We start from the raw sequence: 15,988 nt of genomic DNA on the forward strand, positions 1-15,988 counted from the left end.
ACCTACCTCGATCCCTCCTTCCCCACCTCCACCTTGGGATCCGTTAAATCTGCAGTGTCCTTCTGCAGCTGCATTTGAGCCTTTTCGTAGAGGTAGACGCGGCGTCGCCGCTGCCGTTCCTCTAGGTCTTCGTTCTGGTGGAAGTTGCCGAGGACCACCTTGCCCCGGCCGTGTCCCGACGCACGGACGTCTAACGCATCCGCCGCTTGCACAAACGGAACCTGCTCCGTCACCACGCTAAATGCGCCCTGCGCGTACAGCTGCAAGACGAGCTGGCCCAGCGACTGCAGCTGCTGACGTGCAATTGCATCCTGGTGCAGCATTCCGAGAAAGACGTAGTGCACCGAAAGCTGCCGACGAAACACCAGATCGCTGCGTGGAACAAGCAGGCCGGTCAGCAAACAAACCGAGCCGCCAAAGCGGACGGCCTCTGCGTGCATCTCGGACAGGGAAGCGCCTGCGCACTCCAGCAAGTAATCTACACCGTAGTTCTCCGTGAATTTGAGAATATCCTTCACCACGTCCGTGCGGGTGTAGTCGATGACGTAATCTGCGCCGAGGCTCTGGACGTACTGCACATTGGGTGAGGAGCAGCTGGCAATTACGTAGAGCCCAAAGTAATGCGCCAGCTGCACCGCAACCGAGCCAACGCCGCCGGACGCGCCGCTGATGAAGATGGTGCGCTGCGGCTCCACTCGCAGCTTGTCGAAGAGCGCGATGTACGCCGTTGCGGCCGCGGCGGGAAGCGTGGCGGCCTCTACGAAGTCAATGAGTCTGCCTGGTACTACTTCGCCCGAAGGAGAAATGGTTGGAGCGTCGATGATCTCTGGCAGCTTCCACACAATGTCACGGTCGACCAACGCGTACTGGCAGAAGGAGCCCCCACTACCTTTGCTCAAGTCTGCTAAGAAAGCAACGCGATCCCCCACTCGAATGTCGCTCAGTCCTCCATTCTGCTCCTCTAACTCAGCGTCCCATCCGACGCTCTCCACCACGCCGGCGCCTTCAATGCCCATCACGTACGGGAACTCCAATGGAGCGGCAGAATGGCGACTGACGGGATGAGCCGTCGTCTTTCTATTCTTCTGCGCAGTGGGGCTTAACTGCGCCAACGCCGTTGTGCGCTGCGCGTCTGCTGGGTTCACCCCAGCAGCGTAGATCTTGACGCGCACCTCGTGCGGCCGCGGCACAGGGACTTCGATGTCGGTGGAGTAGACTACGTTCTTTTTCGACCACGACAAACTCCCGTGCGGCGCGACCCATCCAGCACACAGGATCGGCTTTCCGGACGTTTGGGAAAAATCGAGGTCGGACGGCTTCAGTGACGGCACCGGGACATTTGGCACGAGAAAGTATTGCGGTGGCACCGCCTCGGTGGTTTGAGCAGCGGAGCTTTTGTTTCCCATTCTCACATGAAAAACAATCTAGTGTGTGTGTATGTGTGTGTTAACAACGTCTCCTGAATAATATAACACTGACGGGGACAAAAGGAAGAGAGACGCGTAAAATAAGTACTTATGCGACAGTGTGAAAAAGTGCTTAAAATACGTTCACGTTTGCCTTCGACGTTCAACGCGCTTAATAAGGGAAGGCAATAAATGAGGAGCTCAGAGACTTGAAAGGCTTAACCGTGTCCAGCAGGTTTCTACTGTCATGTGCAGAATAAATGGCAAAAACAAGGAGATATGAAAGTAGTGCGAGGTGGTTATATGAATGCAGAAGAGAAAATTCTTAGTCGGTTCTACTATGTAGCGCAAGATGGGAGAAGGGAAGAGAAAGAGAGAGACAGTTAAGGAGATCCTTAATTAGGCGGATCGTGTCGCTGGATTTGTACCTCAGCGTCCATTTAAAGGTTTTTATTTATTCATTCCATGTTCAGTAGGTTTTCTCAGCATATATCAAAGATCAGTAGAAACTTACAACTCTTCACTTACGAATGGGAGGTTTGCCTTCCTTTCATCTTGAGGCTTTTTCAACTCGCGGGGAGGAAAAAGGGGTGGGATGGTGGGAAAAAGAAACGGATCCCGATAGCAGAAACCGACTAAGAGGAGGAGAAAGAGAGGAGAAGTAGAAAATATAACAACGAGAAAGTATCAGCTCTTTTCCAATTTTCCTGTCGCAGGCTTTCAGAAAACAATAAAAATAGTTGTCTTTGAGCGCTAAGGGTGTTACGGTGCGTAGAGTTATGCTAGTTTTCTCCTGTTTTTTAACATGAGGCGGATTAGTCGGTCAGCAGAACTGACAGGCATACTCTAGTAAAAACTCCAGCAAGCAGCCTGGAAACTTAGAGGTCTTTCCTTCACGAATGCGTGACGCACTCCATTAGGAAAACAAAACCTGAGAAAAGAACTTTTTTTAATGCGTTTCAAGGGGGAAAAGACACAAGTATGAAATAAACCGTTCGAAAAGCTGACAACATTCAAGTCCTCAAACCTCTATGGCTGCCCTCAAACGTCCACAACGACGAGGTATGATCTATGCTCGCGTCTCCGCGACCTTTTAGCTGGAGTTTAATCATCAATTGATGCGATAACGCCGCCATTCCGGTCCCCCGGCTGCTCGTCTTCGCGCGGCCGCTTTGTGTCCTTTACAGCGCCGACCCTCGGCAGCATCTCGGTGAGCGTCATTTGCTTCACCTTCGGTACGCTTTCTTCCTTCGCTTCTACGACGGTGCCTGTCAGTGCGGCGGTGTGAACCACACGTTCGTCATTCTGTGGTGGCGCGGGAGGCAGGGCACCATTGCCAGACGCTGCATCGGTAGCCGGTTCCATCACTTCGATCTTTTCCTCCTTCGCCACGTGATCCTCTTCGTTTTCGTCATCTGCATCATCTTTGTCGTCCTCCTCCGCTAATTTTCCGCTGCCGCCGTTATCCGTCGACTTTGGTTTCTTGACGGCGGGCGCGGGAGTGAAAAGACGCTCGTCCGTTGGCGACCACGGTTTTTCACGCAGCAAAAGCGAACCATGCCGCCGCTCGTACAAGCGCTTGATCGTGCGCCCTATCTCAGCCTTCGCGACACCAACGCAAAGCTGCTGTTCTTTCAAAGCCTTGATGATCATTTTAGTCGAGATTCGGCCATTCGCGCTTATCAAATCGTGCAATGCCTTCAGCTCGTGGTCCGTCATATCACGTCGGTTCTTTAGTGCCGCCTCCATAAGGGCTCTCTGCAGCCTTGCGTCGCGTTCTTCGGCGCTGAGGTCCTCATCACCAACCGCGGGGATGACGGCGTTCCCGCTCGCCAGTGCACTCAGCTCGTTCTCCAGCAGCTCACTGAAGTACACCGCGGTCAACGGTGCGATACGCTCCATCTCGTCAAAGTTCCGCAGCGGATGCTCGTCATTGGGAATGCCTACGAAAGGACCGCTGTACGACGGCACCAACTTATCTTTATTGCGCAACCGGAACAAACGACGCTGTCGCGCCTCCATTATTTTGCGCTGAATATCACAGTCTGAGTCCTCCTCGTCATCGTCGTTGATGAACTCCAGATCGCTGCTGTCGAGGGAGTTTAAATCGGAGTCTTTGTCGGACTCATCCGAAGAAGAGGCGGCAATGTCCTCATCTCCCTCCATGACGTCCCAATCGTCCCCAGAATCGTAATCGTAGTCAATGTTTGACAGACGAGGAATCTCTTGCCCTGGTGCAAAGCGCGCCATCTGCAGCAGCTCGGCCTCGTTTAGGTTGCCTTCTTGGAGGTGATTGTACGTCCCGAAGTACGGTGGACGAGACTGACAAGGATCATAGCCGATCGCGAAGAAACCGGAGAATATCACTTCGTTATCGAACGAGGGATACGGTTCTTCAGCAGCAACGTGAAACGCGCATCCGCATTCGCGAAGCAGTTCGCGCGGCTGAATCTTTAGCGTATTAGAGGCCTCAATCATTGAATTAAAATCACGGATGCACACTTCTCTTTTGCTGGAAACATCTGGCTCGACGAACATCGGCGGATGGAGCAGAGACGACTCCTCATCCACGAAGCGACTTCGGCTACTCTCTATGTCGTGGTACGTACCTTTGTATGCCTCAGGAACAGGAACGTCGATAACGGAGGCGTCCTCCTCGTTGAGATTGTCTTTTGCTTCGTGATGCGTCCAAAACTGTAAGGCGGCCGGCACTGTGCGCTTGTCTTGCACAAAGTTCGAAAAGAGTTTGTTCTTTTTGTTATCTGCCTTTACAGCGCTGCTGAGAAAACCAAAGACGGCGAGACTATTGGGAGCTTCTTTCGGAGCCTTAAGAGCTTCTTTTTCGGCCTCTCGTGCTTTTTGTTTTGCTTCCAGCTCCGCGTCGCGTGCTTTTTGGCGCTGCTCCTTCTCAGCCTCCTGCTCCTCCTCTCGCGCCTTACGGCGAGTTTCCTTTTCGGCTTCTTTTGTTGCTCTTCGCGACTCGCGCTCCGATTCACGCAAGGATCGACGGTCATCTTTCTCCTCCTCACCGATCGCTTTACGATTGTCGGCCTCCAGCTTCGTAAGATTGTTTTCCTCCTCTCTCATCTTCCTACGTACCTCTCGCTCGGCATTCTTCTCAGCCTTTTGAGTATCGCGCGCGGCTTTCTTCTCGTCCGTTGAAAGCACTCGTCCCAAAGCAGCAAGAGGTGTATCGTCATCGTCTACGGATGGTGACTCTACGCCCTCAGAAGAAGCAGTAGCAGCCTGCTCGTGAGGGTTTTGTTCAGCGTCGCTTTGATTTGTACTGTTGGCTTTCGGTGGGTGTGCGTCGGCAGAGGAAGAGGTGTCTGCTGGTTTTGTGGCTGTCGTTTCTCCGTTTTGAGCTGGCTCGTCATTCCTCAGGCTTTGCAGAAGTGCCAAAGCCTCATCGATTTTGCTGCGATCTATGTTTTTGAGAAATGCGGTTAGGTTGTCCATTATGATTCTCGTGCGAATACTCCTCTATATAGGATAAGTTGAAATGGCTATAGTTCACAAAGGCATAAAGAAAAGAGAGAAAGAGATGCAAAGAGGAATCTGAGTCAAATCTTGCGAGCAGCACGAGATACAATTTTGCCAGGTTATTTGAAATCTAACGATATATACTAAAAGTACTAGTTACAAAACGCATTGCAAACAAGCGCGCAATCTGATAAGCCAAGGTGTTGACTTCAAACATCGCAGGCTGCAAACAAATCAAAAAAGAATGCCGGTGTATACTCATTACTTGCTGATATGCTTCGACCTGTTTCGTATTATACATCCAATACGCCCGCAAATAGAACATCAAAGAGAAGGGAAGACCGGATTAGAATCAATGCGCAAGGGATAGCTATTATACATCAGCAAGGCACCTCAGAAACGTGTCTTCGTCAATTACATCGCTGTTTTCGCCTTTCACGAAAAAGTAGAGATCTTCAAGCTCTTTTTGCGTCAGAGGCTGCAACGTCGAAATGTCATGTTGAACATCAGCCATCACGATCTCTAGCGCATCGACGGCGAAGCAGCGGACCTGTGTCCCGTCATTTCGCAAGACTGACCTCTTCCCGGTGGTGGCCCAGATAGACTCGAAGCAGGAGGCGAGGTCCTGCTCGGTGACCTTGTATACTACGGAGGAAACGCGAGTCGGGAAGCGCGGATCGGGATGCGAGAGGACCTGCGGGTCGTACGCCAGAATGTGTGAGTGTAGCATTTCGCTCAAAACTTGACGCACTTTCTCCGTTTCCGCAAACACCCCTGGAGGCTGAGGAATGGCCTCTTCGCCACTCGCCAACTCGGTCTGCGGATTCGAAAGAGGCGCAGTCTGCAAAACCATGCAGCAGATCTGGTCAATCTGCTCATCTGTCACGCAAAGACCCAGTGAGCGCACAATTTCAGGAATCTTGACCATCTGAATCTGACTGGGAATGCTAAAATCACCAGGAGAAACGGAGGTCAACGAAACAGTATTTGCTCTTATTGCTGCATCGACGGCGGCGGTGTATTGGTTCATGAGCTTCGCCCGAGAAAGCTTGGAAAGGTAAAACGTTTCATCTAGCTGCTGCTTGTACCCTGCATCCGGGTCTGGAACAATCTTCACAGCACCTTTATTGCGACCGCCCCTCGCGCCCTTTTTCTTCTTTGAACCCTTTGTAATAGACGGCATTGCGACCTAACCTTTGAACACAACACAGAAGAGTGAGAAAAGAGAAAGTGGAAAGTCAGGTCAAGAAAGGACAGCATACGTTTTCAAACCCTGTACCATGATTCACTCATTTTCAGTCGCAATCACTCTCAAAAAAAAAAAAAATACTTTCGTTCAGAAATTGTATACATCAACATCGACAGGCGGAGTACACACAAAAAAGCGTTGCTCCTCTGAGTTAACGCATCATGAAGTTTGTTTCGGAGAAGAGGCACTGTGTATTTGCCAATAGACGGGTTATAAGATGCCGGCGAGCTAAAAAGAGGCGTGTATGCATAAACGTGGGGAAGGAAAACGAAAACTACTGGTATAATTAACCGTGCGCCGGTGTCTCATCGGATGAGAAAATTTTCCGCAGCACACTCGAAACCTTTCTCGCTCCCATTTCCATATATGTGGAAGCCTTCCTCGGGCGAACCATCGCCGACGCGTCTCGCAATAAGGCTGTAGCTCCGTACGTTTGCTGAAGTTTGTTGGCCAGAAAGTACAGCTCGCCATCCTCCAAGAAAGCCACCAGGTATGGGGCAGACTCTGCGAAGATGTTGAAGTCGGGAGAGAGCTTTCGTCCCAGACCTTCGCCAACAATCACGGTCAGCACGAGAGACGCGAAGTTGCCGTCCAGCGGCATCCGGTTCTCTCGCACAGTCCTCATCACCTTCGCCAGCACAGCGCCAATCTGAACCGTGCTGAGTCGGAAGCCGTGGTTACCCGGTGCGACCATGTCAAAAACGGCCTTCATCTCCTTCTTGAAGCGCTCGCGATCTTGGGGACTCTGCGTTTTCTGCAGCGACGGTGGAAGACGATCCATCATCAGCTCGGCGCCGAGTTCACCATCTCCACACGCAACAGCCGCAAAAAGAGAGATGAAATTGTTGCGCTCGTCTTTCGACAGGGTTGTGACAAGCCCAGTGTCAAGGATGATAATTTCGCGGTGGAGTTTCCGCTTGCCATCCGGGTAGTACTGCCTGGTTCCTTCGATGTTGTTTGTGCGCAAGAGCACGTTGCCAGGATGCAAGTCGGAATGCACGAAGTTGTCTTCAAACAGCATCTTCAGAAACATGTGACATCCCAGCTCCGCAAAGTCAGAATTCTCCTCGCTGGTCGGAACTCCTTGGACCGGTTGGCCCACCTCAAAGGTTTCAAACAACACGTTCTCCGTCGAAAGCGAGTCCAGCGGGGTCGGGAAAATGACACCGTTGACGTCGCGGAAGTTGTACTTGAATTGCTTCAAGTTGTCACTCTCCACAAGAAGGTTGAGCTGCGACCGGATAAGCGACGAGAATTCCTTGATACTCGCATCCAGGTTGAAGTACCTCATCCCAGGAATAAGCTTGTTGCCAACGGTTACAAAAAGGCGCATAGCGACAAGATCTGCAGCGACCTCCTCGCAGATGTGAGGGTGCGTAACTTTGAGCGCCAGCTCCGTCCCTGCAGGAACGCCATCAATGGACTCGCGAAGCTTTGCTCTGTGCACTTGTGCGATGCTTCCGCTGTTGATAGGAACCTTCTCCACTTCGGAGATGAAACGAAGAGCGTTTTGCCCTTTAAACGGGCCGTCCGTGAACTTTGCGCGGAGAATTTTTTCGGTGTGGGACCAACTGTGCGGCGCTGTCCGATCGTATAGTGTCTCCAACGTGGCGCACATCTCATCGGGAAAGAAGTCCGGCCGCGTCGCCATCCATTGGCCAAGCTTGATGTAGCTCGGTCCCATGGAAGAGAGAAAGGCGGCAATTTTGTTATAAAACACCTTCTCTGGGCACAGATGCAGGCCGAACGCGAGGAACCCATACCAAACCACTGGTACACACCTCACAAAGAGCAGAACCATACGGTAGGCCGCGAAGATGTAGAACACCACCGTCGGCATCGTCCTCGTTTCAGGAAGTAAGCCATCGCCCTTCGCGGTGCCGGCTACATACAGGCTCGTCTTCCGCACAGGCACCGGCATCTTCCGCTTGAGCTCTTCCCGCTGAAAATCCGGAAGATGTATCCTCTGGTAATAGATGTAGCCACCGAGTCCGCAGAAACCGGTGGCTGCCGCGCCAAACGTCAGCACCTGACGACGGCCCAGCGATGTCACCCGACGTCTGAATTCCGTGGCCGACATCAGCAACAAACTGTAAGCTTTCAAAAACGAGACGCATTTAAATGACAAGTAACACGTTGCAAAAATAAAAGAAAGAGAGGTTTTGCCGAAGTGAAAGAGTTCCGACATAGCCGTGTACGTGTCCCAAATACGAATTGAAGATTTCTTTAGAAACTTTTCAATCTTTTTAACGTCTGTGGTTGAATTCAATTCGAATTCGAATTGCTGCACGGCATTTGCAATACTTCTGTGGTGAGACGGACAACAAGATCCGCCATGACCAATTAGCTTACTCTCTTTGCGAATTTCGCTCGTATCGTCTGTCTCCTCTCTTAACACCGACAACGACAAAGCGGTACGCATTACAAGGTTGTGCATATTATCCGTATTCCGACATCTGATTGCATTGTTGATGGAGATCACAAATTTCTCATTCGCGTCGTGACAATGGGCCGTGCACGCTGAGCATAAAACTACGTTAGCTGCCCTCGCTCCACATTGGTGTTACGCAGAACCATGAGGGTCTCAGCAGAAGAGTATCTCGAACCTTCACAAAAACACATATAGAAGGTCCCGCTTCGCTACTAGAACTGTCAGTATCTAGCTTTGTAAACTGAGCAAGGAGTACCGCCGTCCTGTTTTCAATCATAACACATTTCGGAGACCAAGAACGATCCACTTTGCAACACCTGAGGCGAAAACTTGCAAAACCACATACTTTCACCTGCCGCCTAAAATCAAACTGTGCCTTACGAACGCATTGTTGTGACTCAGTAACGCACTTCTCTTTGTGATTCAGTTCCTGCGCCACGAAACACTTCTTTCGAGACCCGGACGACCGAGGCAATATCCTCCCCCCCCCCCCCCCCTCCTCCCCACATCGCAGCCGATACAGAAACGCAGTCTTTGAAAAACAACGGAAAGTGCCACCAGGTACACGACGCACAACAGAGAGCACTCAGACGATAACGGCCGGTGGTGCACCGATCGTGCCGGTCACCACCCCGTCCCCGAGCAGGGGGTTAAGGAAGACAGAATAAAGTGAGACAACGCCCACGGCGCGATACCCTGCCCAGAGGACCGGCAGGGTCCAGGGCCCGCCCAGGGACAAAGCATTCAGAGACGTGAACGGAAGAACTGTAATAGAGCTATATCTACTGAGACTTATAGAGAGACGCGAAATGAAATGAGGTACAGGAGCGAAAACAATAAAAAGAGAGAGGAGGAAAGTGAAACCGAAAGAACGAAAGCGAAGCTAGTGTGCCACCGATGCCGATAGAAAGGAAACAAACAAGAGAACCAACCTCATCCACCACACCACACAAACTGCTCTCTCCCTCTCCTGCTACCGCTATCACCTCCGTGCTCCGGCGCGCTCACAGTAAGGTCCGCCACGCTCGCGCACATCGTACGCGCAGTCGGGGGCAACAAGGTAGCTGGGCGGCAAACCCACCACCGCGAAAGCAGCAAACATACAGGGTGGGCTCTGCAAACCCAAGCGCGGATTTAAGCAAACCAAAGCGTAGCTGCTTCGTACGTGTGAAGTTGTACGACACCAGCGAGCAGCAGAGAGAGAGAGAGAGAGGAGGGAGAGAAGGAGAGAGACTAGAGACAAACAGCGAGAGAGAGCATGCACGGATCCGCCTAACCAGCCGCCGGCAAGCCATAACAATATGTGTGGTGAGTTCGACAGCTTATCCGGTTCCAAGTTGACTTTCAATCGTACACCCGGTGTTTTTTCCTTTCCCAGAACTGGTTTCTGTTGTTATTATTCCTAATACAACAGCAATTGTAGAGCTTTAAAAATCATTTTTATTTGTCGGATTTATTCAAATCCACAACACAAGGAACAGGCATACATATACTATCAAATACTTCTGACGAGATGATGTGGAAGAGATCTCGTAGTTTGGAGACCGGCCCAAACCTCATCCAGGCACTCCAAGACATACTTGCCGAAACGCCGGGTGTGAATTCGGAGGAGATTCACAAAGCCCTCATTTCAGAGCGGAACCCATCTACGAAGAAACTCGGAAAACTTCGCGACGAGAAGAAGAAGCGCTGCGACGTGAAGAAACAGTACTGCAACTCTTGCGGAAAGTACGGGCATTGGAGGTCTGAGTACCGCAGCCTTCAAACGGGTGGTTACAGGCCGTCAACGAACACGGGAAAGTGAATGAAATGCCTACAAGAGTTCTCGCGGTTCCAGATGAAGATCATAAAATTGATCAGACGCGCGCTGCAGCACCAACATCTGAAGGAAAGCCGCTTAAAATGACACCCGTAGTGGCCATGATTTACGCGGAAGCCACCTCGAGAGTGTGACAAAACCACAGACATGTCTGGGGCAGCCTGGTGCACAGCGTTACAGCAACCAGAGAAGCACGCCAAGATGACCGACGTCGACAGAATCTCGCCGAAGACCACAGACTACCGGCGTGCAGAGCTGGAAAACGACAGGCCGTTGGGGAGATATTCAAGGATTGACGACGGAGAATGTTTTGCACGTGTACCTGAGGCAAGTTTGTCGTACACTTTACGGCGAGAAAGACACTGTCACGGAACCTTTACAAGGCATACGCTCTAGTTGTGGTCGTGGACGCGAACTATACGGGACGCATCGCTCAAATTCTCAGCAGCCGGAAAGCAGAAAACCCAGCATCAACTCAGTTCACAACAATGAATATGCATCAGATCATCCGCGAGCCGAAGCAAGCAAGTCCGGCACTGATAGCGCACTCAATCAAACGAGGCGCGTTGAATTTCCTCACAGCATACGCCGCGCAGAATCAGCGCAAGCAAAAGTACATTCCGCTGTTAGCAAAGCATGGCGATGGCAAAGCCACAATGCCGGAGAACATGATTTGCTACATCACCGACTACGTGCCGTTAGCGAAAGCGATCGGAACCCCAAAAGGCAACATGACTCTTATGAGTTATGAAGATCGAGAAGACCAAGACGACCTTCTCAACATCGCGAAACGCGTAGCAGATCCCTTTCGGATAAGACACCGGTAAACACAAGAAAGGAACCTGTCAACTGATGAAAAAATAGACAGCGGCAACCCCGCACTGCCAGCCACGGAACAACACAATCAAGACCAGCTTTATCAGCTTGCAGACAAATGCTATCATCTCTGCACGGCAATGACGTTCAAAGAAAGAGTCGCAGGTCGCGGCGGCTATCTCGGTCGAGGCGCATGGAGACTGAAGAAAGCAGCCATCACGGAAGAAGGCTTCCAACATCCGTGGTGCGTCGGAAGTTGCGCCTCTCAACTTTCAGAGAATTAGATCACGCATGTGACCAGCAATCCGCCAGCGTGTGGACGATCTCCTTCACCTCCTTGGAGCAGACTGCTTTGCACACAGTCTAAGCACAAAACCAGCACCAGTTTCTGACGCAAGGGTTCACCAATCCCAAAACAAGTACACCAAAAGCGCTCCAGCACTTTCCGAGGACGACATGAACAAACTACAGAAGACCAAAATCATTCGGCAAGTTCACAGCACGCACTCCGACACAGCAGCGGTTCGAGGCAAGAGGCAACATACTGCCAAAAGCACTACGCCGTTTACGGTCACGGGGACCAAGCACAACGCCGTCCTAAGACACTTTATCGTGTGGCCGAGATAGAGAACAACGACCATTCAGACGCACAAGACTACCAGCCAGATGCGCCACTCCTACACGTTGCGATACATCTCGACGCAGTAAACGCCGAGATGGGCAGCGTACACGACCTGAGGGCCAGTTTCTTTGAGGTCGAGCTCCCAGAAGCAACCAAGAATGCTTTATCTTCACAGATCCGAATAGCGGTATACAGCGGTGCTTGACGCGGTCTCCGATGGGACACTTGGCCTCACCGGAAATCGTGCAAATCCTCACGTCCACCGTGGCAGGCCGTCCGAAGTGTGCGGGCAAAGGATCACCGTGAACGGCCAGCCCTGACCTCAATCAACGTTCGGATCGACAACATACGGTACGCAGACACGCGTCAAGCACTCCAAATCAGCATTTCAACAGGATGTGAACCACCGCGCAAGAGTTCCCAGTCTTTCTTCACACCGACGAGAGATACGCAAGAGAAGTCTCTGACTTCATAGGGGGTATATTTCAACCACGCAGCTCACAAAGTGGGAGCGGCAGATCACACGATCCAGAAGATTGATGGTCCGACGCCAAGCATGACGGGCGGTGACTTGGAGCGACGGTACGCACAAATCCTCCGCAGCTCGTCATTCCTACATATCCGCACCGCAGAGTTCTATTGGGTGTCGAAGCTCATTAGACGAAGGCTGTCTCAGCTCATCCGGACACCTCTCCTGGTGAAGGAGCCGGCCTGCACACGCCCAACGGCGCATGCACAACTTAAATAGTGGTACGACCTGGCTCAGAAGAACCGCCCACGAGCGACAGCGCCGGTCATGGCAACGAGAGCGCCGACAATGACCCTCTACACTTGTTCCTCTGGAGCCGGTTGGGGAGCGGTCTTGATGCGGGACGAGCCCCAAGAAATCATGAGCGTTGGAGAAGCATGGTCCGCAGCAGAGCAGCATCACATAAACACGCTGGAGGGGAACACCGTGGTTCTCGCGGTGGATCACTGGCTGCGATGGATTCCCGCAGGGTTGAACCTTCGTATACAGATCGACAACATGACGGCCTTAGCCGCCATCAAGAGAGAGCCGTATCGACCAAGGCGCTCAATGGCATCGCACTTCGCACAGAGAAGCTCTCGCTAGACAACCGAAAACTTCTTTCTTTCACCTTTTTATTTGCTTCATTTTTTCCCTTCTTCGGTGCGGGCTGAATGGGTGCTGAAAAGGGCAGGCGGGATAGGCTCCCACCAAAGCCCAGCAGTAGACTTTTTTCTCTTCTTTTCGGTTAATCTGTGTAGCTCGTCTCCGTTGTCTGCCCTCGTCAGCACTAATCAGAATTAATCAAGAGAAGAAATCTTGCCTTCGGAAAAGCCTTTCTGGAGCAACAGCTCTCCATGAGACCCATGTAAGGGTTGTAATAGGGAGCTTTCCCTGCAACTAATTTCGTATCTAAAAGATAACTGTCTTCAAAATTCTTCTCTTTCCTCAATCCTCTTCTCTGTACCGGCCCGGTGCGTTGATGGAAGACTCTACTTGTATTGCTTCTTCGTTGTTTCCGGGCCGGCGATGTGGCCGTTCTTCTTTTCCTGTCTTTTGTCTTCGTCCTGATAGCGAGTGCCTTCTCTTTTGCGGAGGGATCGCTCTTGCTGCACTGTGTTGTATTAGCATTCTAGTCTGTTTCTTTTCTTGCATTAGAGAGGCTTCCCTCAAGCTTCAATGTTGTCTTCCCGTAACTTGATTTTCTTTCTTCATATGTGTCATCTCTGTCGAAACACGGAGGATATTACCCGCACTCCCCACAAAGCGGTCCTTTCCATTAAAGTACATAAACGCTGTGGCGAGCCAGGGTTGCGCTCAACATCCCCACGGGGTATTAGTCAAGTAACTTCAGCGGTCCATCGTACGGTTTTGGTAACCCGTAGACAGGCGTTCTCCTCTCACTGAGTCCGCGGGGCTCACTACACATAGGAAGGCAGGTCGCGGGAGATGAAGCAGGACGCTCTTCTTTGTGTTGTCGTTTAGCTTGAAGACCTGCAGCCTGCGCGTGCCGTGCCTACTGGGCTGTAAGCGCGCGCGTCGAAGTCTGTAAAAACCAGCGAGGTTGGGGCGGGATGCGGCCTCCCGCTGGTTCTCGCATCTGGGGTTCGTCGCGTGGTCCGGGCGCGGGTGTAATCGGGGTTGTTGCGGCGGGACGCGGGGTTGGGATATGAGAGGCAGGGGAGAGAGAAAAGAGACGGATGTGATAGGCGTTTCCCCGGAGTTCGCAGCGCAATCACAGCTGCTTCTTCACCAGAGGTTGGGCAGCGGGGTTTTCTGCAGTGTCTGTTCTGTTTACGGTTTGGTAGTGCAACGGCGGCATCGGCGTTTGTTGCTGGCAATGCTTTAAAGAAGATTGTTAATTAGGTCTACGGTAGGAAGAACACGATGATACGACAACGATGGTCATTCACATGGTCGATTAGAGTGTCGTAAAGTGAAAAGGTTTTGTTGTGTTTGGCAGCGCGCGCCTCGCCGCCGCCGCTGAGCACGCGAACGTAGCTGCGGCTACGCATCCGCTTCGAAGAGCCGCATCGTGTCCTCCACGGTCTGCTTCTTCTTGATCAGCTTCAGAGTGCCGCGGGCGTCGTTGCCCTGTCCTTCGTGGTACATGAAGCACGCGGGAAGCTGACGAAGGTTGTAGAGGCAGAAGGAGCTGTGGTAGTAACCACCAACGTCGTGCACCACCACGACGTCTTCCAGTGCCTTCACGTTTGTGGGAAGGTCCGCCGCGCGAGCGATGGTGCAGCCTGAGTTGCAGCACGGGCCCCCGACGTCCGTCAGCAGCGCGCTCCCCTCCGCCGACGCGCCTGGCTTACGGTGGCCGTCCATGTCGTACACGAAGACGCGCAGCGGCCACTTCTCTGGCTGCCACACGGTGCGCACCGCAAGGTCAGCGCCGATGTGCTGCAGGAGAATCTGCCGACCACCGCTCTGCTTCACGTACTCGACGCGCGAGATCAGCACGCCGGCCTTGGCGCAGATGGCGCGTCCAAACTCGGTGATGAGGAGGCGCGAGTGCGCTGGTGCGAAGAGCGTGGGCACCTCGCGCTGGAGGGCTGCGACGTAGTCACGCACCGTGACGGTCTCGTCGTCGGTGGCCAGGTCCACCGGGAAGCCGCCGCCGATGTCGACCACTTCGACGAGCGACGCGATGCGCGGGTCGTCGGCGAGCTCCTCTACAATCGCCTTCACACCCGCCACCATGGTGTCCAGCGACAGCCCCTGCGACCCGCTGTGCACGTGGAGCATCTTGAGGTTGAGGGAGTCGTGGTACTTGACGAAGGCGTCGACGATGCGCTCCTTGTGGTCCGCGTCGTGCAGGCTGACGCCGAACTTGCTGATCTTCCCGCCCGTGGCCAGCGCGGTGTTCTTCGTCTGCACCACCGTCTGCGGGTTGATGCGGATGCCGAGGGTTGCCTTGACGGGGATTTTGGGAAAGCCAGCGACCCGGCCCTCGGACAGCGCGACGATGCGCTCCAGTTCAACGAGGTTGTCCACGTTCAGGTAGCACGGCAGCGGCAGCGCGTGGGCGAGCTCCTCTAACGTTTTGGCCGGGGAGTCAAACACGATCCTGTCCGCGCCGCCAGCGCCGTAGACCTTCTCCGCGATGTGGAACTCGCCAATGCTCGCCGTCTCCGCCGCAAAGCTCTCCTCCTTCGCAATCCGCACTACGGCCTCGAGGGGGTTCGCCTTGACGGCAAAGGCGTGGAGTGTGCGCACGGTGGCCGCAGCCGAGGCGGCTGCCTTCACCGCGGCGTCGAAGGCACTGCGGACGGCCCGCATGCGACGGCGCAGTTCGTCCTCGCACATGAGGAAGATGTGCGTGTTGGCAGGGAACAGCTTCACGGCTGCTACGTCTTTCATTGCCGGCTCGACCCACATGGCGCCGTGGATGTATTGAGAGGAATAGAGGTGAGAAGAGGCTTTTATTAGTATTTGGGAGGCACGATGAGAACTGGTCTTACTGGAGTTGTGTTAGACTCGAGGTGAGGCAGCGGAGAGGATGCGGAGGGCGGAGGGAAAGAGGAATGGTAATGACTGTGAAGTGCCTCGTGGTGTAAGACGGCTAACCAGAACCAATAAACGTTGTCCGTTCTCGTTCCCCTCCTCCCTTTCAAAGATATCGTGTCGGGTCGACCTCTGTGGAAAGAG

At 52.9% G+C, this 15,988-nt stretch overlaps 6 protein-coding genes across 9 annotated transcripts; all 6 read right to left on the reverse strand.

Moving 5' to 3' along the window:
* Nucleotides 1–2: 2 nt before the first annotated feature.
* On the reverse strand, nucleotides 3–1,406 carry ABB37_08129 (zinc-binding dehydrogenase-like protein; the record flags this gene model as incomplete). The annotated part of the gene is made up of 1 exon (XM_015807017.1): nucleotides 3–1,406. The coding sequence occupies one exon, from the start codon at nucleotides 1,404–1,406 to the stop codon at nucleotides 3–5; it is 1,404 nt and encodes a 467-aa protein (XP_015654412.1).
* A 1,104-nt stretch (nucleotides 1,407–2,510) lies between these two features.
* Nucleotides 2,511–4,913, reverse strand: ABB37_08130 (hypothetical protein; the record flags this gene model as incomplete). The annotated part of the gene is made up of 1 exon (XM_015807018.1): nucleotides 2,511–4,913. The coding sequence occupies exon 1, from the start codon at nucleotides 4,863–4,865 to the stop codon at nucleotides 2,511–2,513; it is 2,355 nt and encodes a 784-aa protein (XP_015654413.1). The 5' UTR covers nucleotides 4,866–4,913.
* Nucleotides 4,914–5,262: 349 nt separating this feature from the next.
* On the reverse strand, nucleotides 5,263–6,084 carry ABB37_08131 (hypothetical protein; the record flags this gene model as incomplete). 2 transcript variants are annotated; one of them, XM_015807020.1, is made up of 1 exon in its annotated part: nucleotides 5,263–6,084. In XM_015807020.1, the coding sequence occupies exon 1, from the start codon at nucleotides 6,070–6,072 to the stop codon at nucleotides 5,263–5,265; it is 810 nt and encodes a 269-aa protein (XP_015654415.1). In that variant the 5' UTR covers nucleotides 6,073–6,084. The 2 variants fall into 2 exon arrangements, with proteins under 2 accessions (XP_015654415.1, XP_015654414.1); XM_015807019.1 differs by having other exon boundaries at nucleotides 5,263–6,079.
* A 340-nt stretch (nucleotides 6,085–6,424) lies between these two features.
* Nucleotides 6,425–8,236, reverse strand: ABB37_08132 (putative mitochondrial hypothetical protein; the record flags this gene model as incomplete). Of its 2 annotated transcripts, none has more annotated exons than XM_015807022.1 (1): nucleotides 6,425–8,236. In XM_015807022.1, exon 1 carries the CDS (start codon nucleotides 8,216–8,218, stop codon nucleotides 6,425–6,427), a length of 1,794 nt encoding a protein of 597 aa, XP_015654417.1. In that variant the 5' UTR covers nucleotides 8,219–8,236. The 2 variants fall into 2 exon arrangements, with proteins under 2 accessions (XP_015654417.1, XP_015654416.1); XM_015807021.1 differs by having other exon boundaries at nucleotides 6,425–8,229.
* Nucleotides 8,237–12,439: 4,203 nt separating this feature from the next.
* On the reverse strand, nucleotides 12,440–12,754 carry ABB37_08133 (hypothetical protein; the record flags this gene model as incomplete). The annotated part of the gene is made up of 1 exon (XM_015807023.1): nucleotides 12,440–12,754. One exon carries the CDS (start codon nucleotides 12,752–12,754, stop codon nucleotides 12,440–12,442), a length of 315 nt encoding a protein of 104 aa, XP_015654418.1.
* Nucleotides 12,755–14,341: 1,587 nt separating this feature from the next.
* ABB37_08134 (putative bacterial-type diaminopimelate decarboxylase) lies at nucleotides 14,342–15,817 on the reverse strand (the record flags this gene model as incomplete). 2 transcript variants are annotated; one of them, XM_015807025.1, is made up of 1 exon in its annotated part: nucleotides 14,342–15,817. In XM_015807025.1, exon 1 carries the CDS (start codon nucleotides 15,716–15,718, stop codon nucleotides 14,342–14,344), a length of 1,377 nt encoding a protein of 458 aa, XP_015654420.1. In that variant the 5' UTR covers nucleotides 15,719–15,817. The 2 variants fall into 2 exon arrangements, with proteins under 2 accessions (XP_015654420.1, XP_015654419.1); XM_015807024.1 differs by having other exon boundaries at nucleotides 14,342–15,801.
* Between the last annotated feature and the right edge of the window lie 171 nt (nucleotides 15,818–15,988).

The sequence above is a fragment of the Leptomonas pyrrhocoris genome (genome assembly GCF_001293395.1).
Source record: "Leptomonas pyrrhocoris isolate H10 chromosome Unknown, whole genome shotgun sequence".
NCBI classification, from domain to species: Eukaryota; Euglenozoa; class Kinetoplastea; order Trypanosomatida; family Trypanosomatidae; genus Leptomonas; species Leptomonas pyrrhocoris.